The 24,723-nt window shown below is 38.4% G+C and overlaps 3 protein-coding genes across 3 annotated transcripts in view; all 3 read right to left on the minus strand.

Annotated features, from left to right (window-relative positions):
* The window catches only part of LOC129410510 (zinc finger protein 271-like), a 688,773-nt gene that overhangs the window by 184,883 nt on the left and 479,167 nt on the right, over window positions 1-24,723 (minus strand). The window lies entirely within an intron of this gene.
* The window catches only part of crip1 (cysteine-rich protein 1), a 116,379-nt gene that overhangs the window by 43,254 nt on the left and 48,402 nt on the right, over window positions 1-24,723 (minus strand). The gene's annotated exons all lie outside the window — the stretch shown is intronic.
* On the minus strand, window positions 176-23,845 carry gmfb (glia maturation factor, beta). The gene is made up of 8 exons (XM_055159131.1): window positions 23,762-23,845; window positions 15,955-16,051; window positions 13,240-13,289; window positions 13,074-13,125; window positions 11,431-11,511; window positions 10,415-10,488; window positions 3,498-6,848; window positions 176-3,454 (listed from the first exon to the last, which is right to left on the minus strand). The coding sequence occupies exons 1-7, from the start codon at window positions 23,762-23,764 to the stop codon at window positions 6,777-6,779; spliced, it is 429 nt and encodes a 142-aa protein (XP_055015106.1). The 5' UTR covers window positions 23,765-23,845; the 3' UTR covers window positions 176-3,454; window positions 3,498-6,776.

Here is a 24,723-nt window from a genome sequence, read left to right on the forward strand (position 1 = left end):
TACACCTGTAGTGACCTGCTGCTGGAGAATGGCGCAATCAATGCCGCACTTAACCCAAAATTATGTCCCGGCGTGTTTACAAATGAGTAGCACCCAGGTAGACGAGTAGATTTTTGACAGATTAGGTAGTTTACTGACATTGTGTTCTTGAGCAAGACACAATAAATCCACAGACTTATTAAGAACAACACTGTCTTTTATTTGGACACAGGGACAAGAGACACTTCGGATGTATGGAAAAGTACAAACAGGTTCCACCGGTGCCAAACGACAGCTGTTATGGTACAATGTTTGAGGAGTTTTTGTATTAAAAGAAAGAAAATGACGACATTTTACCGTATTGGACAAAAGCAGAACAGTTTTACAGTGAGTTGGCGAGTGAAAAAAAAACATTATTACAGTAGAAAAATGCTTAAAGATCCACAGGACAACGACCAAAAATATGGCTCCCAAATGAAAATATCTTCGTGTAGTTTCAGTCATACTCGCGTTTTACAGAAGGTCACGACTTTTACCATGTTTTTACCGTTTTATTATCGCTCATAGTGCAGGTTTTTCAAGTCCAAAGTGAGACAAAACAGACAAGAGTTTACATGTTCGTCGTCATGGAGATGTTACTGCGTTTTCTAGAATGTTCGACGGTAAAAATTAAACCGTTTTATTTCAGGAGAGACATTTGTAGGCGACGTTAGAGGTCAGATCTGTGGAGAGGCGAGCCTATTCTCAGAGAAAATTGTTGTATTTTTGTGGAAAAGAAACACCTGAAATGAACAAATTACCACGGAACATTCTGGACAATAAAGCAAAAGCAATAAGATCTCCATGGAGACGAGCAGGTGATGGAGCCTCCACCAGAAAAGTTACGCAATGCACATTTACCTCAACTACAAGTAAATTTAAAAGGTGCATTCTGGAACTTTTCTGGTCTGTCTGAGGGTCCGTCACCTGCCTGTCGTCATGGAGATGTTATTGCTTTGTCTAGAATGTTCCACAGTACAGATTAAATCATTTTATTTCAAGAGAGACATTTGTAGGCGACGTTAGAAGTCAGATCTGTGGAGAGGCGAGCCTATTCCCAGACAGAATTGTTGTATTTTTGTTCATATTTGTTTGTATTATAACATCTCCATGGAGACCACCAGAAAAGTTACGCGATGCACCTTTAAACTGACCTGTAGTTGAGGTAATCAATCAAGTAATCGATTTAAATTCACAATTAATAAAATGTAAAAAGGTTCCTTGTCATAATCTGAGTAAAGTTGAAGACAGGAGCAAAACCAGTAAAAATAATAAAAGTTATTTCTATTTATTTAAACTTCATTCACTCCCGACATTTAAATCCAGACCCCATTACTTTTTATTTAAATTAACCGACCCCGATTAATGTGCTAATGTTTTAGACCCCGTCCTGTTCTGTTTGTTTTTAATCAAAGATACAGAACGTTCTATATCTATGTTTTTTAATTATTTGTCTTTATTGTTGTTTGTCCTTTAGGTCCTTTAAATAAAATGCATTATTATTATTTATTGTTACACTGATCAATACAATATTCAGTCTTATTATGTCAAAATAAATATACCGTATTTTCTGCACTATAGGACGCACTTAAAATCCTTTAATTTCATCCAAAAACGAGTGCACGTTCTTATAATCCAGGGCGCCTTATAGTGCAGAAAATACGGTAATCTTACACTGTTCATTTGGAAAATTTACTGTACTTCCTCTGTAAAATTGTACATGGAATTGCTCCTGTCCGCTCCTACAAACTTGGATATGCCGATAAAAACAAATTAAAACCTATAATTTACCAAAACTCGATCCGTAACACTTGAAAACGTTTATTTTTTATCGATTGTGCGTAACGTGACGTAAACCGACGCAGAATGTTAATGCAGTATTGTGCTTGTTATGATAAATCTAACGTCATCTAAAATGGACAACACAGAAAAAAAAAAGGCATAATAAAAAAGTTTGTTAGTCCCTTAAGAAAGTTTTTGTCCCCGTCTTATTTTAACACATTCTCGTTTTGGTCTTAAAGGGTTTTTTTAATTTGAGAAATACAAAACGGATCAAACGTGTGAAGAAAAGGCATCGATTTTCAGTTTCAAGTTCTTATCAGCATTTATTCAAAAATTCCCATTATTTTCTGTTTTAGTCACAAAATTTCAAGCACATTTAAAATCCGTGTGTCGTTCGGTCATTTGTTTTTCAAAAATAAAATGATTTCATTATTTGTCTCCAAAATCAAAATGAAAAAACAGATGATTTGTTTTTTCAGTTTTGTGTTTAAATGAAAAATGGAAAAAACAGATAACGGACTGAACCAGGACTAAAGACTGGGACTGAGGCCAGGACCAAACCAGAACCAGACCGTGATTGAGACTGGGACTGAGACCGGGACCAGACCAGGACTGAGGTCGGGACCAGACCAGGTCCAGACTGAGAACAGACTGGGACTGAGACCGGGACCAGACCAGGACTAGACGGTGATTGAGACCGGGACTGAGGCTGGGACCAGACCAGGACCAAACCAGGTCCAGACTGTGAACAGACCAGGACTGAGCCCAGGACTGAGCCCAGGACCAGACCAGGACTGAAAACGGTTAAGTCCTGTTTTAGTCCTGGTTCAGTCTGGCATTGCAGTTTAAGTCACAGAACCAGAACCGGCTGTTCTCCGTTTTTTCCATTTTTCATTTAAACACAAAATCAAAAACTGAAAAAACAAATCATTATCTGTTTTTTTTTTTTTTTTTCATTTTGGTTTTGGAGACAAATAATGAAGAAAATCGTTTTTTTTAGTTTTATTTTGAAAAACAAATGAACAAATGACACACAGATTATTTAAACTTACAATTCACGGTTTTCGAGTTATAGCGACCATCCTCCGTCAATCAAGTTTTATTTATATTTTATCCGTTTCTTGTATTCGTTTTAATCCTCCTCAGTAACTACGTTTTGTACAGTTTTGTACGGAAAAATATAAACTATGACGGAAGGAATTGTTGTAATTAACTCAGGCAGTGAAAGTGAAATTTGAGCTTTAATAAACATTCATAAACACTAAAAACATTAAAAGGCTAAAATGCTAAGCTAATAACGCTAGGCTAATAATGCTAGGCTAACGATCTCCCAAATATATCGACGACACGAAAACTGACGAGAAGAGACGAGAGTTTGAGAACTGACTGAGGTTTTGTTGGAATGTTTGACTTTCTGAGGAGTTTGAAGTGAAAACAGAAAAATCTAAAGTTTGTGTTTGAAACATAAAGTAAAAATATTTCTATGGACGATACGGACAAAGAATCTGGGGCAGTTTCAGCCCCGGAGGAAAAAAAGATCAAATTTAACACGAGAACCACAAGAACCGTCACTGTGTGTTTAGACCACGGTTTGGACTTGGTTTAGTCCCTTTATAAGACCGGGTTTAGTTCTGGTTTAGACCCTACATTAGACCTGGCTTAGACCTGGTTAGAGTTCTGCTAGGTACTGATTAGACCTGGCTTAGACCTGGTTTAGTTCTGGTTTGGTTCCTACTTTAAACCTGGTTTAGCTCTAGTTCAGTCCCTAACTTAGACTTGGTTTAGTTCTCGTTTAGTCCCCAATATAGACCTGGCATAGAACGATTGCCAAGATCTCATTTGGTCCTTGGTCTATTCCTGGTTTAGTCACTACATTAGACCTGGTTTAGTCCTGGTTTATTCTCTACTTTAGTCTTGGTTTAGTTCGGGTTTAGTCTCTACTTTAGTTCTGGTTTAGTCCCGATTTAGTTCTGGTTTAGTCCTGACTTTAGACCTGGTTTAGTCCCAACTTTAGACCTGGTTTAGTTCTGGTTTAGTCCCTGGTTTAGTTCTGGTTTAGTCCTGGTTTAGTTCTGGTTCAGTCCTGGTTTAGTCCTGGTTCAGGTCCGGTCTTTGTGCAGTGACAGTTCTGGTAGTTCAGATGTTTCGGGGTCTAAGAAAATTTTCACAATTTCATATTTTAGAAAAGGAATTATTTGACCAGAATTTTAGTAATGAAAAAAAGAAAGAAAACTAAACAAGGACTAACTTAAATTTCAGAAATGTTTCCATAAAATGTCCATATTTCATGACATATTTTAAAAGGAGGTAGATTAAAGATAAAAATTGTCACAGCTATTCTGCGATTCAACCTACGGCGAGTTTTTGGACCCCGTTATCGTTACAGCAAAACCAGAATATAAGTTAATATTCTTCTAATTAAAAGGATTTATAATTCAGTAGATGTTTAACTAGGTCATTAAAATCTAAAAAAAATTATTTGTACAAATAAAAACTGAACAAAACTAAAAATAAACGGTGTAAAACTGAAAAAAACGTGATGAGATTTAAAGGTGTGTGAGAGAGAAAAGGAGAGTCGAGTCTCCACTTCGCTGAGGAACGGGAGTTAGTCACAAACTGGCACACGTGGAAACATCACAAAAACAAACCTGCTTCAAACCTCGTCTTCACATCCAGGCCCCAAACGCTGACGGTCTTTTAAAGCTGCACTGCGGAACTTTTTGCTTGTTTCTATGGAGACGTCACCGCTCCGTTTGGACAGCGTGATGTTAAACAGTAAAGTAAAATACAAGCAGCTGACGGACACTTACTTTTAACCTAAAAAAACTTAAAAAATTGTCCAGTTTGGTAATTTTGTGGGTTTAAGGCCCCGTTTACACGTACATGGGTATTTTTAAAAACGGAGACATTTCCCTTCGTTTGTTCACGTCGTTTACACGCAAACGGAGAATTCGCCTCTGAAAACGAATCTTCCTAAAAACTCCGGCTGGAGTGGAGATTTTGGAAAACTCCGGTTTCACGTTTGCGCGTAAACTGAGATAAACTGAGTTTTAGGAGCCGACGCACCAAAAGTGCGACCGACGTTTACCTGTTGCTATGACGACGATGACGGAGGCATTCAGAGCAGCAGTCGCATTTCTTCTGATTCAGACACTTTGCGTGTGTTTGTGTTCACGTACGCAGCTGATTGATCATGTCGATGAGCAGAGACGAATCAGGGCTCGGAGATCAGCGAGTTTGTCACTTTTCCCTCCTACTCCAAAACCCAGTTGCCGTCGCCGCCAACGTCGCCGGTTTTGGGTCCGACCTGGGCGAACTGCTGTCTGGTGGGATTATTTTTGAAAACTAAGTTGTTGTCCCGGGAGAGCGGCGTGAGAATTTTAGGACGTCGCGGTCGTCACTGCTGTTACTTTTCGACTTGCTGCGTCTTTACATCGAGGGTGAGATGACGTGTTTATCTGGGTTGATGTAAACGGAAACTTTTTTTAAAAACGATGTTATTTTGGAAAACGGAGGGAGGGAAATATTCGTTTCTCAAAATACCCGGATACGTGTAAATGTAGCCTGAAATTAGATTAAATTATCACACTAGAAAATTCTGTAACTGTTACCAAGCAACTGTAAGTTATCTGGAGCCAAAACTCCTCCAACGTGCACAGAGATGAATATTTGAAAAAAAAAAAACAACTTTATTTTTGCTTAAAACTGCACTTTGTAACTTTTGGGGGGTCTGTCAGCTGCTTGTTTCTATGGATACGTCACTGCTCTGTCTGGAATGTTCCACAGTGTGACGTTAAACAGCTCGACTTTACATTTATTCAATCACAGGTGGTTTTATTTACAGCTCAAAAACGTCGACAAAAACAGACGTCGTGACTGTGAGCGGGAGTCGCCTCTCCACAGATCTGACCTGGAACTTCTTGGTCGTCTGGTTTGGTCTCCGTGACGACAGAAAAGTTTAATTCCATCTTTTAAACCACTTCTTAGCTGGTTTTAACTTGATTTTGTTCCTTATTTCTTTTTATTTATTCAATTTTATGAACTTATTTCTTATAATTAATTGAATTGTTTGAGTCATTGTCTGATTTTGTTCTTTCTGGATGTTGTTTTTATTTTTCTTTGTGGCTTGTACAGCACCTTGTAAACCTTGTTTTTAGAAATAAAGATGGATTATTATTATTACTGTGAAAGATTTTAGACCAGAGGTGGACATTATTTTTTTCCTGGGGCCACATGAGGAACAGAAAATATTAAAATATTGTGGAGGGCTGGACCAAAGTTCTTAACTAAATTCTGCAAATATTAATTATAAAAAGCATAAATCTCATTGTTTTGATGAGCTGCTCAGATTGGAAAGAGTTTATGTTATAAATAAGCAATAAAAAAGTGAAGTTGTGTTACAAAAAAGTCATAAAAAAAAAAAAACACACTCACACAGAATCCCTGTTTTAAAGCTGCGCAGTGAACCTTTAACCTACGACGATACATTCAAATAAAAACATTTTCTAATTATTGCAATACTCCAAAAATGTTCTGAAATATCTGATTTGATTTGTTTTGAGTCTAGATCCGGTTTGGTCCAGGTTTACAGGTCAGATCTGCGGAGAGGCCGCCCGCTCACAGTCAGAATGTTGTTTTTCGAGGTATTTCAGAGCTTTAAAATCACCTGTAATTCATTAATGTCACACTGTGGAACATTCCAAGACGTCTCCATAGAAACACTGCACCTTTAAGTCCAAGTTTAAATGATTTAGTTCTTGTTTTGTATTAAAATCTGCAGCTTTTCTAGCAGCTAAAAATGTGTTCAAAACTTCCAGACTGACTGATAACCTCATGACCGACTGCAGGGGCCTGGATCTGAAAAAACAACAAAAAACGCCTGTAAATATTGACAGCAGGTCTGGTGGAGAGAGGAGGAAACTTGAACTCGTGTTTCCATTTGATGGAGGATTTCAAACTTCCAAAAGGAGAAGGATTTAACGGAAAAATCCCAGTTTGTCCCGGAGCCACTCCTCCGTCAGGTCCTCTGTGTTTCTGATCTCAAACACCTGGAAGAACAACAGGAAGTGCACATGACACACTCATATCTGATAAGAGTGAAATTTTTTACATTTACATTATCATCGCACTCAGGACTCGGGGAAACCAACCTCCACCTCAAGGAAATGCAATGGAACGGCCAATCAAATCAGGGTTCCGAAACACACTCGGGCTCGTTCAGAGAAGATCGAGTCGGATGGATTTCTGAACATGTCACGAGTGCCAGAACTGAGTCGCCGACAGCTAACGTTAACTAACAAAATCTATTTATTAAATGACATGAACTGGAATACTACACCACGCGAAACAAAAATGGGAAAAGGAGGGACATCTAACTATATCGGATCAGGATTGGGAAGACTTCTGCGAGATACAATGGAAAACTTCTAACTCAATTATACGGAGAGAGTTTTGTTGGAAGAATTTGGTTAGGTTCTTTAAAACACCAGTCCAGGAAAGACACTACACCAAATCATCAAACTGTTGGAGGCGACGCGGTGAACTGGAGGCAAATCATTGCCGTATATTTTGGACGTGTCCTCATATTGTCCCATTTTGGAGAGAAATTCACAAATCATTAGAAACTGTGTTCTGTATTGACCGTTTCGACTGGAAACGATGTACCTGGGTTTCCTGATGGGTGAAAATGTGACGTATAAAGCTAAATACCTGTTCCAGATTTTGAGTGCGGCTGCTAACAAAGTTATAACCAGGAAATGGCTTAATCCACAAGTACCAACACTGGATGAACGGTTTGAGATTGTTTATGATATTTTTAAGATGGAAAGAATTACTTTTAGCATAAGACTGCAACAAGACAAATCTGAAAGCAAATGGAAACGGTGGATTGAATATATAAATACTGTGAGATCGGACTTTGTTTGACCCATTACTTTGTTTTTCTTGCAATTGGCTGTAATAATTATTATTCATTATTATATATTTTTTCGTTTGAATTAATCCATCCTCTGTAATCATCGGGGCACACCTGCAGGTTGTATTGTATTTGTCTTTTTCATACAACATTAAAAAAGAAAAATAAAGAATTACAAAAAAGATTAATGACATGAACTACATGAGCTAACAAAATAAACATTAAACTTTATTATTTTCCCGACTGCTGCAATGGAAAGCATTTACAACAAATGTTGGGAGAACTGACTCGGATTTATCACCTCCTGACATTCAATCGAACACGGCATTCCAAAGAAAACTACAGCTCCACTGCAGCTACTTCAAAACTCTGCAACAGCTGCTGACGAGGAGCAGGAAGAGAGCGAGAGCACATCCAGGGCAGCCACGGGGTCTTAAAAGTCTTAAAAAGGTCTTAAATTTCATATTCCTGAATTAAGGCCTTAAAAAGTCTTAAATTATGTTGCCCAAGTCTTATTTTTTTCACAAAGGTCTTAAATTTCACCGGCTTATTTTCTGCAAACTCAACGAGGCTGTGGTGCGACGTTAAACAGAAGGAGGAAAAAACAACAACAATGTGAAATCATTTAACGTGAATGAACGTCTACTGCAAACAATACTTTGGTTTCTGGCGCCGGTGGCAAAGAGTAAACATCAGTCGAGTGGAGGAAGTGTCGGTTTAATCCACAGTGGCTCTTAGATTCTAGATTTAGAACCGCAGTTGTTTGGTCATTATGAGAATTGCATCTGTTGTTTTTCGTCGCATAATGGCTGTGATGTTGGTCTTAATTTTCATTTAAATGGTCTTAATAAGGTCTTTAAAAAGTCTTGGGCTGCGTTCAGACTGCAGCCTGAAGTGACCCAAATCTGATTTTTTGACTTCTATGTTCCTGTATCTGATCTTTTAATGTCAGTCTGAACCACACAGATCCGATTTTTTCAAATGTGACCCAGGACATTTGGATCTGTGCTCCTGGAACCGATACATATCTGATCTTTTGACATGTGACTTCAGTGTGAACGGTCAAAGGTCACATTCATCCACCTACACGTTTTCAACAAGACACAAACATCACTATTCTGCACTGAAGTAGGAGAAAACTGTTCATGATCCGTGTGACTGAAGTGAAGCACATCTCCACTCACCACAAAACACCACCACCAAAAACCTGGTCCTTCTCCTTCTCAATCTCCTCCTTAAAACAAGTCAGTTGTTCATGTTGTGGCTCCAGTACGAGAGGAACTTTAAAATCTCCAGGTGCTCGATGCTGCGTCCATGTTTGGACAACTTGTGTAAACACAGAGACGCTCGCTGCGGTTGACGTCGTCGTGTCTCCAGTGTCACATGTGGGACACTTTTGGACCGTTTAATGTTCACACTGGAGTCACATACAAGTCACATTTAACTGGAAATGTGAACGACCTCGAAAAAACATCAGATTTCACAAAAAAATCGGAATTGAACGTTAAACCTGCAGTCTGAACGTAGCCTTGAATATGAGGTAGTCAAACCTGGGGACACCCTGACATCACACCAGGACTGAAGTCTCTGCACTGGCTTCGTGTGAGCTTCAGGAGAGATTTTAAAATTCTTTATTGGTTTATAAAACTGTTAACGGTCTTAGTCCTGTTTATTTATCTGATCTGCTTTTATGACATGAGCCTCTCGGACTCTCAGGTTCTCAGGTCTCGTCTTCTAACTGTCCCAAGAGTCCAAACTAAAACTCACGCTGAGGCGACATTCACAGTCGACCTGAGGATCTGATGCTGCGTTCTACTGAACGTTGGGAGGTGATAAATCCGAGTCAGTTCCCCCGACATCTGCTGTAAATGTTTTCCATTACAACAGATGGAGAAAATATGGAGCCCGAGAAAGTTTAATGTCCAACTGACTCAGTCTGAATTGGCCCGAGTTTGTGTTTCAGAAACTCTGATTTGATCGGCCGTTCCATTGCACTTTCTCAACGTGGAGGTCGGTTTTTCCCCGAGTCCCCAAACTAATTTCATTTAAATTAAATTATTATTATCACTATATTTATTTAAAATAAAATAATTATGATTTTACTTGGTTTTCGTCACATTTTAGCTCTCTATATTTTAATTTTTTACAATAACTTTTAGGAGCTTTATGTTTCATGTTTCTGTCTAAATGTCTGTGTACGTAGATGAAACGATGAGGTGGGGGTGGGGTTGTTTTTAATTGTTGTATTTTTTCTGTTGCAGGTGAAGCGTTTGTTCTGCATTTCCAATCATGAAAAGTGCTACACAAATAAAGTTTGATTGATTGACAAATATGGCATTAAACGTTTCTATGTCCAACTGAAACGAACAGTCAGATCACCAAGAGTCAGTTACAGTAAGAAGGCATGTTTGTTTTCACAACTGTAACTGAATAAATGTAAGATAGATATGTTTAATGCCATACTGTGGGACATTTCAGGAAAAAGCTCTTCTTTAAAAAGTCTTATATTCATCAAAATGGACTCTCATGAGCAATGATTGATTCTAGTGAAGGTGTGTGGAGTTTGGACGAGTTTGTGGAGTGTTTTTTTTTTCAGTTTGAGAGAAGAGTTCTAGTCTAAATGTGCAGGTTTGTGAGTTAAACTTGTGAATAAAACAAAACACAACAATAGTGGAATAATAAAACCGTGTAAACACTCGCCTTGGTGAGTTGTCCCGCTCTCACCAGCTCGTTTTTGCTCCCGGCGTACATCATCTGCTGCTCCGGTTTACATCCTACACGACACAAGAACACACGAAAGAACACACGACACAAGACACAAGAACACACGACACAAGACACAAGAACACACGACACAAGAACAACACAAAAGAACACACGACACAAGAACACACGACACAAGAACACACAAAAGAACACACGACACAAGACACAAGAACACACACGACACAAGAAACACACAAAAGAACACACGACACAAGAACACACGACACAAGAACACACAAAAGAACACACGACACAAGAACACACGACAAGAACACACAAAGAACACACGACACAAGAACACACAAAAGAACACACGACACAAGACACACACACGACACAAGAACACACGACACAAGAACACACACGACACAAGAACACACGACACAAGAACACACAAAAGAACACACGACACAAGACACAAGACACAAGACACACAAAGAACACACGACACAAGAACACACACACAAAGAACACACAAAAGAAACACACACAAGACACAAGAACACACGACACACAAGAACACACGACACAAGAACACACGACACAAGAACACACACACAAGAACACACGACACACGACACAAGAACACACGACACAAGAACACACGACACAAGAACACACGACACAAAAACACACGACACAAGAACACACGACACAAGAACACACGACACAAGAACACACGACACAAGAACACACAAAAGAACACACACACAAGAACACACACACAAGACACACACAAGACACACAGAACACACACAAGAACACACAAAGAACACAGACACAAGACACACGACACAAGAACACAGGACACAAGAACACACGACACAAGAACACACGACACAAGAACACACGAACACACGACACAAGAACACACAAAAGAACACAGGACACACTTTAAACTTTCATCACCATGTGGAAAAAACACATGAATAAATGAAACGTGAACTCACCGACTGGACTGGAGAAAATGAAACACAGAGGATAAGAAACTCGTTTGTCGTCGTGTTCGTATTTGTAACTGTACACGATAAATGTGAACACGGATAAGGAAAAGAACTGTGCAGTACAAGTAGAAGTAGTAGTAGTAGTAGTAGTAGTAGTAACTGTAATAGTTCTGGTGGTTGTGGAGGCAGTAGTAGTAGTAGTAGTAAGAGTAATTGTAGTAGTATTAGTAGAAGAAGCAGTAGAAATAGTAGTAGTAGTAGTTGCAGTAGCAGCAGTAATAGTAATAGTACTAGTAATGGTTGTTGTAGTAGTAGCAATAATAGTAGTAGTAATAGAAATAGAAGTAGTAGTATTAGTAATAGTAGTGTGTGTAGTAGTAGTAATAATAGTAGTAATAGTAGTAGAAATAGTAGCAGTAGTAATAGTAGTAGTACTTAAAGTAGTAGTAATAACAGTAATATTAGTAGTAATAGTAGTAACAATAGCAGTAGTAGTAGTAGTAGTAATAGTAGAAGTAGAAGTAGTAGTAGTAGTAGTAGTAGTAGCAGTAGCAGTAGTACTAGTAAAAGTAGTATGTGTAGTACTAGTAATAATAGTAGTAGTAGTAATAGCAGTAATAGAAAGGGCAGTTGCAATAGTAGCTGTAGTACTAGTAGTAGCTGCAGTAGCAGTAGTAATAGTAATAGTAGTAGTGGTAGTAGTAATGGTTGTAGTAGTAGTAGTAGTAATAATAATAGTAGTAGTAATAGAAGTAGTAGTAATAGTAATAGAAGTAGTAGTAATAGTAATAGTAGTATGTGTAGTAGTATGTGTAGCAGTAGCAATAGCAGTAGTAGTAGTAATAGTAGCAGTAGTAACAGTAGTAACAGTAGTAGTTTCAGGTTTTCATTCCGCACTCTTCTCTCCAATTTATGTTTTATATTTTTTAATTTTAATCTTCATGATTATTTATGTTTTGATTTGTTTTTATTATGATTTTAATGTATTTCTTATTCTGTAAAACACTTTGAATTACTTTGTGTACGAATTGTGCTGTACAAATAAACTTGCCTTGCCTTGCCTAGTAGTACAGTAATAGCAGTAGCAGTAGTAGTAGTAGTAGCAGTAGTACAGTAATAGCAGTAGCAGTAGTAGTAGTAGTAGCAGTAGTACAGTAATAGTAGTAGTAGTAATAGTAGCAGTAGTAACAGTAGTAGTAGCAGTAGTACAGTAATAGTAGTAGTAGTAGTAGTAGTAGTAGCAGTAGTACAGTAATAGTAGTAGTAGTAATAGTAGCAGTAGCAGTAGTACAGTAATAGTAGTAGTAGTAGTAGCAGTAGTAGTACAGTAATAGTAGTAGTAGTAGTAGTACAGTAATAGTAGTAGTAGTAGTAGCAGTAGTAGTAGTAGTACAGTAATAGTAGTAGTAGTAGTAGTAGTACAGTAATAGTAGTAGTAGTAGTAGCAGTAGTAGTAGTAGTAGTACAGTAATAGTAGCAGTAGTAGTAGCAGTAGCAGTAGTAACAGTAGTAGTAGCAGTAGTACAGTAATAGTAGTAGTAGTAGTAGCAGTAGTAGTACAGTAATAGTAGTAGTAGTAGTAGTAGTAGTAGTAGTAGTGCAGTAGTAGTAATAGTAATAGTACAGTAGTATTTGACAGAATAAAGGATATCTGGGTTGTCTCTCTGGGAGCTCGTCCTTCAGTTCCTCTGGGGAAATATCCTAAAAATACAAGAGAAGATTTTATTTCCAGAAAAACTGAAGTGAGTCTTGAATTTAAACGAATCAAACGTTTAAAAATGAAACTGAAACGTGAGAAAAAAACTTTGTTTGTACCTCGTACTCCTCGTCCAGGACCACCTGCTGCTTCTCTTTGTCAATTTTCACTGAAACAGATCAACAACAAATATATTATGTTATTGTGGAAATCGACTATTAAGAGGCGTTAAAGGTACATTATGTAACTTTCCTGGTGCTTGTTTGTATGGAGATATGTCACTGCTCTGTCTGGAATGTTCCACAGTGTGACTTTAAACATCTTGACTTCACATTTAATCAATTTCAGGTGGTTTTAAAACTCCAAAATCCCTCAAAAAACAGACATTTTGACTGTGAGCGGGGTCGCCTCTCCACAGATCTAACCTGGAACTGTGTCTGGTTTGATCTCCATGGAGATAAAAAAAACGTTTAATGCCATACTGTGGAACATTCCAGACAAAACAATAACATCTTCATAGAAACAAGCAGCTGATGGACACTTTAACCTTAAGTTCATTATATTTAAAATTTTACAAAAAAATAAATAAAATAAAAAAATTGTCCAGTTTGGTAATTGTGTGGGTTTAAAATTAGTTTAAAAATGATAACACAAAAAAATTGCGTAACTGTTACCTAGCAACCATAAATTATCTGGGGTCAAAATTCCTCAAATGTGCACAGAGATGAATATTTGACAAATAAAAATATAAGAAAACAGCTTTATTTTGTTTAAAGCTGCACTTTGTAACTTTCCGGTTGGAGGTCTGTCAGCTGCTTGTTTCTATGGATACGTCACTGCTCTGTCTGGAATGTTCCACAGTGTGACTTTAAACAGCTCCACTTTACATTTATTCAATCACAGGTGGATTTAAAGCTCAAAAACACTTCCTAGAAAAACAGACATGCTGACCTGGAACTTGGTCCGGTTCGGTCTCCGTGAAGACAGAAAGGTTTAATGCCTGCACTGTGGAACATTCCAGACAAAGCAGTAACATCTCCATGGAGAAAAGCGTTTGAAGAACCCTCCACCAGGAAAGTTACACAATGAACCTTTAGGAGTTTTCCCTGTGAGTCTGCAGTTTCCAGTATTTGAGGCTTGAGTGCTCAGAAAACACCAAATTTCACCTACCCCCTATCTCCGCCCCCTGCTCTGTATTTGTTTGCAATTATTGTAAAAAAAAAAACAAACAAAAAAACAAAAAAAACTTAAAACTCATAAATGTAGACTTAAAAAATGTTACAATGTAATATTTTTTTTCCAGTAATAAAAAGTTCAAATTGAAACTGAAATGAAAAAGTGTTTGCGTCTCAGAAATGCCCTCGGAGGTTCAGCGCACGTGTGGCATCTGCTCTGAGGTTTTCAAACAGGAAGTGGAGGAAGAACAGGAACAATATGTAAAATAAATCATCTTTGTGCGGGTTGATTTCATTCTAAAAGGCCAAATTTATCTGACTTGTTCTAATGTCGTTTCCTCGTCACACACAGACCTGGAGTTGTGTTTTGTTTCATTCACGTGTTTAACTCACAAACCAAACTGCACATTTAGTTTGATTATGTTCTTCTCTCAAACTGAAAACACTCTGTTCCACCTTGTGATGTCATCATGTGGCGATACAGGACGTGCTCCACTGTGTTTTTAAACTCCACACACCTTCACTAGAATCATTTGGCTCATTTCAGCCCTGAACAGAGAAGAATCCTTCACACGGTTTTACTTACAAACTGTGAATTTAATTAAAGAGTCCATCTCCTGCAAAGTCAACTTTTCAGATCTTTCTACCTTCTCAGAGTGATGTGTGGGCTCGAAGTGGCTTTTAGATTGATTTTTGCATTTTTTTTAAACAAATTGCAGTGTATTTCTGCCTCCCTCCCACGTGACAATGAACTAAAGCTGCTACAACAATGAGGCGACAGATTCACCTATGACACGTTTGACGGAGCAGAAAACACATCGACTTAAGACTCCGGAGCCACTTACAGACCGAAAAATACGATAATCACTTTTGGGCACCGTGGGTTTGTGGTTTACGCAGTGCAGTAAAAAAAAACAAAATCCATGTCCGTGTCCAGAGCTGCATTTTCCTAGATTTACTCCAGTTTTACAGGCAAACAAAAAGAGAACTGCACCTGCCGCCTCCTGTCGACTGTGAAAAAAAACCCCACAGGCTCACCAGGTCACTCAGGTCACTCAGGTCCTGCTGTGACTCCCACTTTTATCCTCACGGTGCCCCACAGATTAAACCAAAAAACTGAAATATATACAAATGAACAAAACTAAATTAGTAAACTAAGTGACAAACTAAAATAATAAACAGAATAAATCTTAGAATACACAAAATAAGCAATAAGTAAAAGGAGCCGTTCACTTGAAAACTACCACTTCATGACATCACGAGGTGGAACAGAGCATTTTAAGCTTTGGACACGTAGACAGACTCATAACAAAGAGTTACTCAAACATGTGAATGAAACAAACACAACTCCAGCTTTGTTTTTGAGGAGGAAACATTAGAACACGAGAGTCAGGTTTGTGAGATATTGGAGCTTTAAAAATAAAAGCTGCTAAAAAAAAGTTGACCAACTCTGTCGCTTTTGATATTATTAATATTATTAAAATAGTTTCAACCAATATTAGGACCTAAGCAATGATTTTTTCACCATCCCCCAGTGCAAATATTGTGAACTTTAGTGAACATTTTATCCAGTTTATTCATTAATGTCACTTCATTTCTGTGCTGTGGTTTGAATGAAAACGTTCCGTTAGTTTCCAAAAGTACTAAAGTTTTACTCACTGATGATGGCGGCGTTGCTGGTTCCTTTACGGAAACGGAAATCTTTCAGTTTTTTCACCAAGTCCTCGTCGACCTGACAGACGACCAGCGATTCACTCTGAGGAGGAAAAAACACGACAGCGTCAGAAGAAAACGACGACACAGACCGAGAAAACGACATCAGAACAGATCAGACTTTTCTGGTGGAAGGTCCGACACCTGCTTCTCCATGGAGACGTTATTGTTTTGTCTGGAATGTTCCACAGTATGGCATTAAAAATTTCTATCTTCACGGAGACCAAACCGGACTAAGTTCCAGGTCAGATCTGTGGAGAGGCGACTCCGCTCACAGTCACAATGTCTGTTTTTCTAGATATTTTTGACTCTAAAACCACCTGTAGTTAAATAAATGTAAAGTCGAGCTGTTTAAAGTCACACTGTGGAACATTCCAGGCAGAGCAATGACGACTCTATAGAAACAGGCAGGCGACAAAGTTCCACAGTGCAGCTTTAAAGGATAACACTAATATTCAGGTCGTTTCCAGCCCGGGGCACAGGCAGCTTCAGTATTTATGATTAACTTCTGTTTTATTAAAGCAGAACATAAAGTGGACACATGTTAAAGAACACGAGAACGAACCACGTCAGCACAAACGCTTCACGCATCGACTCTAAAAACACCGAAACTCCACAGAAACTCCAAACACATCAACTATTCAGAGCTTTTCTGTTCCTCCATTATTCTACTGCACATTAAAAATACACGACAGCTTCACATCGACGTTTACACTTCAGAAAACGACCGAGAACTAAAAACTTCTACTACAGAGACAGAAACAAATAATAAATCTGTGTATCATTTGTTCATTCGTTTTCAAAATAAAACCAAAAGTAAAAAAAAACTATTTTCTTCATTATTTGTCTCCAAAACTAAAATGAAAAAACAGATGATTAGTTTTTTCAGTTTCTGATTTTGTGTTTAAATTAAAAAAACAAAACAAGACAAAACAAAAAAACAGATAATGGACTGAACCAGGACTAAACCAGGACTGAGACTGGGACTGAACCAGTAGTTTTGGGACGGGCCCGGAGTTGCGCTTACATAGACTGTCGAGTGATCAGCACTGAGACCAGGACCAGACCAGGACTAAGACTAGGACTGAAACAGAGACCAGACCATAATCAGACCGGGACTGAGACCGGGACTGAGACTGGGACTGAGACCGGGACCGAACCAGGATCGATCCCAGGACCGATCCCAGGACCGATCCAGGTCCCTGTCTCAGTCCCGGTCTCAGTCATGGTCCTGGTCTGATACTGGTCTCAGTCCCAGTCTGGTCCTGATCTGGTCCTGGTTCAGTCCTGGTTCAGTCCTGGTTCAGTCCTGGTTCAGTCCTGGTTCAGTCCTGGTTCAGTCCATTATCCGTTTTTTCCGTTTTTCATTTAAACAAAAAATCAAATATTCGTTTTATTTCAGTTTTTCATCTATTTTTTTCATTTTGGTTTTGGAGACAAATAATGCAGAAAATATATATATTTTTTGTTTTCTTATTTTTGGTTTTATTTTGAAAAACAAATGAACAAATGACACACGGATTGTTTTACTCATCAATAACACAAACGTTTAATATTCAGGTTCTACATTAAAGCTGCACTGTGCAACTGCAAAATTTAAACATTTTCTTACATTTCAAAGTGATAAAACAACTTATTAGTTTAATTTAAGAATGTGAAATTTGACACAGTGACTCTCCAGGTCACTCCGATCAAAAAAGTCCAGAGGGTCAAAGTCGTATTTTGAATGGTGTTGCCATGGCGACGCCTGAAAACGCCCATGTTTTTCTGTGTTTGCATGTCGGCGCTTCAGTGTGTGTGGACTTTTGTGTTTAGTGTGTTTAGTGTGGGTCAGAGGGGGGTCATTATTTTTTCCATGGGGCCACGTGAGAAACAGGAAATATTGTGAAGGGCCAGAAATGATTAACTCAATTCTGCAGAATGAATTAACTGTATTTATTTAAAGTAACTAAGCAGTAAAAAAGTGAGTCTGTCTTACAAAAAATATCATTAAAAACACGTCTAAAATAAAAACAATGCAGCTTTAGTCCAGGAATGAGATAAAATGATAAAACAGGTTTATTTTGTCATTTTAAATGAGTTTAAACGAGCTGAACATAGTCGAACAAAGACTCATCTGTGGCCCTGGAGCTGAACAATGTCCAGGTCGGGTCCAGTGAGATTCATTTGGTCTTTTGATATTTTATGTTAAATATGAAACCGCGCTGAACTTGGCCGTGCAAAAGTCCAGCTCGGGTGCAGGAATAACCCGTCTGTTCGTCTTTCATTCGTCGTATATTTATAAATCAGCTGACGCCGCTCTGAGGAAGAGCGCCGGTGAGTCAAGTATGAAAACAAACACTTGGTCTGTAAAAAGAACCTAAAAACATAAAATGTCCAGGTCTGGTGTAGAGTGTCCAGACGTCCCCGTTTATCCGGGACAGTCCCAGTTTTGAGCCTGTGTCCTCTGTCCCAGCAGATTTATGAGTCCCAGCTCGAGCGTCCCCCTGGTTTGAAAGTTTCAGCTTGAACGTCTCATTCTGTCGGTGGGAACGTCCCCCTCCTCCTCCGGGCGTCCCCTTCTCTTGGGCCATTCTGCTGTTGCCCGGGGGAGGGGCGAGGGAGGAGGGGGGCGGGGGGACGTTCTCGCCGCTGTGTCACTCTGATGAACTGAGTTAGAAAATCAGCTTCTACATCAGAACAAAATGAAATGTGAATGTATCAGACCAAATGTGGTTTGTTTATGTCATTTTACTGATCTTCCCGAAGTGACACGTGTTTTTTCAGTCTGTAATCTCAATATAATCATCATTTGCTCGCAGAAGTTCACTGTGACATTGTATTTGAAATGTTTTTCTGGTTCCCCATGTCCTACAGAATCTGTAAGTGTTGTTTTTATGAGAAATATTCATTATTTCCTCACCTGCTGCCATGAACATCATTTGTAAGCAGCACAACACAAGAAACTTCAAAAAATCATTCAGAATCACTTTTTGGAAAGTCTTAACTCTGTATTTCATTGAAATATGTAAAATAAAATCCTGAAATAGTTGTGGCACAGTTGAGACCACATCATTGACCACATGAGACCACATGTTTTTTTTTGTTTTTTTGTATGTATGAACAAATGTGTTGAGGTATATTGTAACGCGTGTGTGTACAATATAGAATGATGAAAAATGTTTATTTAGTTTTTTTATATGTATATAAACTAACTGAGTTTTATGAAGGGTACAATTCAGGGGAACTTTCCAGCCAGCGGGACTTTCCAGCTGGTTCTTCTTCTTGGTGATTTGTACCAGGTTAGTGTCTCTGTTTTTGACCGATCTGATCCTGCCGACAGTGAAGAGACGCAAACATTGTGATTTGTTTTCGGTAAAACACAGAAAAGCTGCTTAAAAACAACAAAAACACACAATAAATGTGACTATACTGACTCACACCAAGGGAACTACATAGACCATGATCCTTTGCTCCATTTCAGTGCAGACGACAAGAAGAAACAACAGTTCTAACACTTTTAAGTCTTAGTTCTTTGAATTAAGTTTTGTCAAGTCATTTTAAAGAAGAATATTCACAGTTTAAACTGTTTAGCCTCCACAAAAATAAAAATATTGTACCGTGAGATGTATATCGTGAAAATATCGTAAGAGATTTGGATATTGTTACATCTCTAATCGTGAGCCTCCCCGTCCTATCATGAGCTTTCCCACAATATCACAATAAATATCGTACCATGACACCTCGATATCATTACGCCCCGATTAATTACGCACTAGTTTCACAAATTTATTATTACAAACCACCACAAACCAAACCAGGGACGTCCCAGTTTTTTAAATTTGAAAACCTGGTCGCCCGAGTTTAGTGACAGTGTAACTGACATCATCCTGCTCTGTGTCGGCATAAATAAGCAGTTATTAGACGAGACATTTTCAACACGATCAAACAGAAGCTGCGTTGTCGCCAGTGTTGGGGAGTAACAGATTACATGTACCAGAGTAATCAGAGTACAAATGATGAGTAACTGTAATAAGTTACAGTTACTGCTTCAGTGAGTGGTAAAGGGATTACAGTTACTTTGTTGAAATAAATGGATTACACAGAGGGATTTTTTCTGTTTTCACATTTTGGACTAAACCAGGACTAAAACCAGAACTAAAACCAGGTCTAAAACCAGGTCTAAAACCAGGTCTAAACCAGGACTAAACCAGGACTAAACCAGGTCTAAACCAGGACTAAACCAGGACTAAACAGGACTAAACCAGGACTAAACCAGGTTTAAAATCAGGACTAAAATCAGGACTAAACCAGGATTAAAACCAGGACTAAAACCAGGACTAAACCAGGATTAAAACCAGGACTAAAATCAGGACTAAACCAGGATTAAAACCAGGACTAAACCAGGTCTAAACCAGGTCTAAACCAGGACTAAACCAGGTCTAAACCAGGACTAAAACCAGGTCTAAACCAGGTCTAAACCAGGCTGCGCGGACCGTGTTTCTTCTTCTTCTATCAATAATATTTTTAATTTGGTTCAGTAAAGTCTGGACTTTTTATTTTCTTTTATCAGACAAAACTTCTTATGTGAAGATTTCCTCGTCTTTGTTTCTCTACAGCAAATCAAGTAATCCAAAGTAATCAGATTACATTACTCACTTTAAATCATTTAATGGATTACGTTACAAACTACATTTTGGTGAGTGTAATCTGTAATCTGTAGGGGATTACATTTTAAAAAGTGACCTTGACAACACTGATTGTAAGTAATGTTCAGAAGATTTTCCAAGTTAAATGGAGCTTTATTTTCTTTTCCCGTTGTATTTTTGTGTCTGTATTGTGCGGTTTAGTTCATGACATGTTCTGTACGAATAAAACGGACTGGACACGAGCACAACAATCTGCAGCCTTCACTGGGGTTTCATTGTTCTGATCCACTCGTGCAAAGGCGTCATTTGGAGAAAACCCAGAATCTGTGCGGTTTTTTTTTTTTTATCATGAACGCAGCAGATGGCCAGAGGGAGGCACCTTTTACACATCAAGATTACGACGTGCCAAGCTTGAAAGACGCGAAAGAAAACAGGAAGCACGGGGAAATAACGAGCAAAAGGCGACGCCGGATAAGAGGCAAGTTTGTTTTGGGGTTTTTTTTGTTTTGTTTTGCAGCGCGCACAAAGCGTCAAACACCGAGGACCGAGCAAACGACGCGCAAAAGGCGGCAACGCGTCCACGAACGTCCAGAAATAAAAGTGCGTAAAAATATGCAAGTGTGCGCAGTGAAGCTGTCAAGACACGCAGCCGAATACCAGGACAGGAAGACGCGAGGTTCATTGTGAAACGAGCGAAGACAGACAGCGTCAAGAGCACGTGCGTGTGCGAAGGGCATACCGGAAACGAAGAGGAGAGCTGTCAAAATAAAAGTGTTTCAAATGCAAATGTGGCTCTGTTTTATAAATCACTCAACTTCCGAGGTGTTATTATTCAATTGTATTTAAATTAGAGTGTCCACACGTCCCTGTTTACCCGGGACAGTCCCAGTTTTGAGCCTGTGTCCCCCGTCCCAACAGATTTATACAAAAAACACTGATTTGGACTAAACCAGGACTATATCAGGTCTATTTAAGGTCTAAACCAGGACTAAACTGGGACTAAATTAGGACTATATCAGGTCTAAACTAGGATTAAACTGGGACTAAACTAGGGGTAAACCAGGACAATAGACAGGTCTATTTCAGGTCTAAACCAGGTCTAAACCACTACTAAACCAGGACTATATCAGGTCTATTTAAGGTCTAAACCAGGACTATATCAGGTCTAAACCAGGACTATATCAGATCTATTTCAGGTCTAAACCAGGACTATATCAGGTCTATTTAAGGTCTAAACCAGGACTATATCAGGTCTAAACCAGGACTATATCAGGTCTATTTCAGGTCTAAACCAGGACTATATCAGGTCTATTTAAGGTCTAAACCAGGACTATATCAGGTGTATTTCAGGTCTAAACCAGCTCTAAACTAGGCGTAAAACAAGACAATATACAGGTCTATATCAGTTCTAAACCAGGACTAAACCAGAGGATCATAAACTGCATTTCTTTAGCTCTTCTGTATTTTGTCTGTCAGATTATAAACTGACCCATATTTTCACAGTTTTATTTAAACCAACCCTCCCAACCCGGGCGTGTGCCAATTTTGAAAATCTGGTCAGGCCAGATAGAAGCTAAATAATGAATCCAGAAGGACATTGCAGATTATTAAAACGAGACACTACAAGCAATTTATGTTTGGTTTCTTCACACCAAGTTTTCATTTGGAAACAGCAAAACTGTCCACTCTGCACTGAAAGACGTTTAATATTTAATTTAACTCGCCTCAACAGAGTTATATAGGACACTGGAACTGCAAATGTCGTTTTCTAAAATGCATTTTCCCCTCACCTAAACACCAAACATGCACCAAAATGACCGGTCATGTATTATGTGTTATGTTACTAGGTTCTATATTCAGACCAACAGTTTGTTTTCATACCTGCCAAACCAGACATGTACATGTTGTAAGTTACAGTAGTAGTAGCAGTAGTAGAAGTAGTAGTAGTAGTAGTAGTAGATTTGGGCGAAACATACAAATGGATTTTTTTAAATATAATTCCAAATCAGATTTATTCAAATTTTAACTCTAAACAATGAGGCAAAATTTCAATTTTTAGGCAAATTTTCAGTCAGATCAAATTTACTGTAGTTTACTCAAATATAACATATCCAACCCCCCCACACCACAACTTAAAGAATTTTTAGATCATCTAATGTTATACAAGACGAGATTTCAAGATGGTCATTCAAAACTCTTCTGACAATTGTGTCGCATTGACACTGTACTGACCCAGCAGCTTGTTGTTGTTGTTCCAAGGTGCATTAGTTCTATTTTTATGTTAAATTTAAGTCTATTCTCATGTTTCAAAATATTTTTGTATAGTTAATTGAATTGCTGAGAAAGTTATCAATCATGAACAGTGAAATATTTGCAGTATAACACGAAATTGTTTTATTTTTTCTATTATTTTTTCTACTATCGTGTTTAAAAAATACGTTTGACTGTGATTTTATTTAATATTATCAGTCCAAAATAGAAAGTGTCCTGGTTTTAGTCCTGGTTTAGTCCTGGTTTAGTCCTGGTTTAAATCCTTTTTAGTCTTGGTTTTAAACCTGGTATAGATCTGGCTTTAATCAGAGTTTAATCCTGTTTTAGTCCTGTTTAGTCCTTATTTTAGACCTGGTTTAGTCCTGATTTAGTCCTGGGTTTAGTCCTGGTTTAGTCCAGAGTTTAGTCCTCATTTAAGTCCTTTTTAGTCTTGGTTTTAGACCTGGTTTAAACCTGGTTTAGTCCTGGTTTAGTCCTGATTTATTCCTGATTTTAGACCTGGTTTGGATCTGGTTTAGTCCTGGTTTAGTAATGGTTAAATCCTGTTTTAGATCTGGCTTTAGTCTTGATTTTATTTAATATTATCAGTCCAAAATAGAAAACCTTCTATCTGAAATGTAGGTTAAATAGAACTTTTATTTTGAAGCCCACACCGGAAGCCCGCTCTTGCTACCGCCGCTAACTTCCCGCGTTAGACAGAGGGAGGCTAGGCTAACGAGCTAACAACAGACAAATTCACACTTTACTTTTCCGCCATTAAACCTCAAACTTTCACACGTAACTCTGCCTCTTCCTACAGAAACCGTCGCCACGTGCAGCCCGCGTCAGAGCCTTAAATCCGCGCATAAACTCACCATTTTGGCGGAGTATTTCCTGAAGCTGCAGCTGCGGAGATGCGGACGCTTCTGTGTTGATTTTTTTAACTTGTGTTCATCACGTGACCGCGTTCGGCCAATCCCGCTCACCGCCTCCAAAAACACACACACAAAAAAAAGAAAAAAAAGAAAAAGTACATCCCTCCTCCTCCTCTACCCAGTTCTCACTTCACCCCCTCAAAAAAAAAAAACCAAAAAAAAAAAAAAACCTCACGTTTACAGTTTTACAGTAACGCCAAGAGAATATGCCATTGTTTTTGAACATAACAAATGTTATTTAATTCAAGTGAAACTCCAGGACTAAAACAGGACTAAACAGATCTAAACTGGAACTAAAACAGGACTAAAACTAGGACTAAACCAGGTCTGAATCAGGACTAAAACAGGTCTAAACCAGGATTGAATCGGGACTTAACCAGGACGAAACTAGGACTGAACTAGGACTAAAACAGGCCTGAACCGGAACTAAAACAGGATTTAATCAGAACTAAACCAGGATTAAAACAGGTCTAAACTAGGACTAAACCAGGTCTAAACCAGGACTAAACCACGACAAAATCCAAGAGTAAACCAGGTCTAAAGCAGAACTAAACTAGGATGAAACCAGGACTATAATCAGGATTAAACCAGGTCTAAACCGGGACTAAACTAGGACTAAACCAGAACTAAACCAGGACTAAACCAGGTCTAAACCAGAACTAAAACCAGGTCTAAAACAGATCATAAAACGATAAACTTTTGTGCCTTTGTTAACATTATTATTAGTCTGTACAATCATAAACAAAAAAAAGGCTTCTTTAAAAAAATGAAGATAAGACCTAAAAAAGAAGTGACTGTATTTCTGTTCGAGGAGTTAGTTTATGGAACAGTGAGTGATGATTTTAAAAAGTTTAATACTGCAGAAGCCTTTAAAAAGAGTATAGAGCTCAGGAATGAACTAA

This window comes from Boleophthalmus pectinirostris, unplaced genomic scaffold (genome assembly GCF_026225935.1).
Source record: "Boleophthalmus pectinirostris isolate CB_2022bp ecotype Guang Dong unplaced genomic scaffold, ASM2622593v1 HiC_scaffold_10, whole genome shotgun sequence".
NCBI lineage: Eukaryota > Metazoa > Chordata > Actinopteri > Gobiiformes > Gobiidae > Boleophthalmus > Boleophthalmus pectinirostris.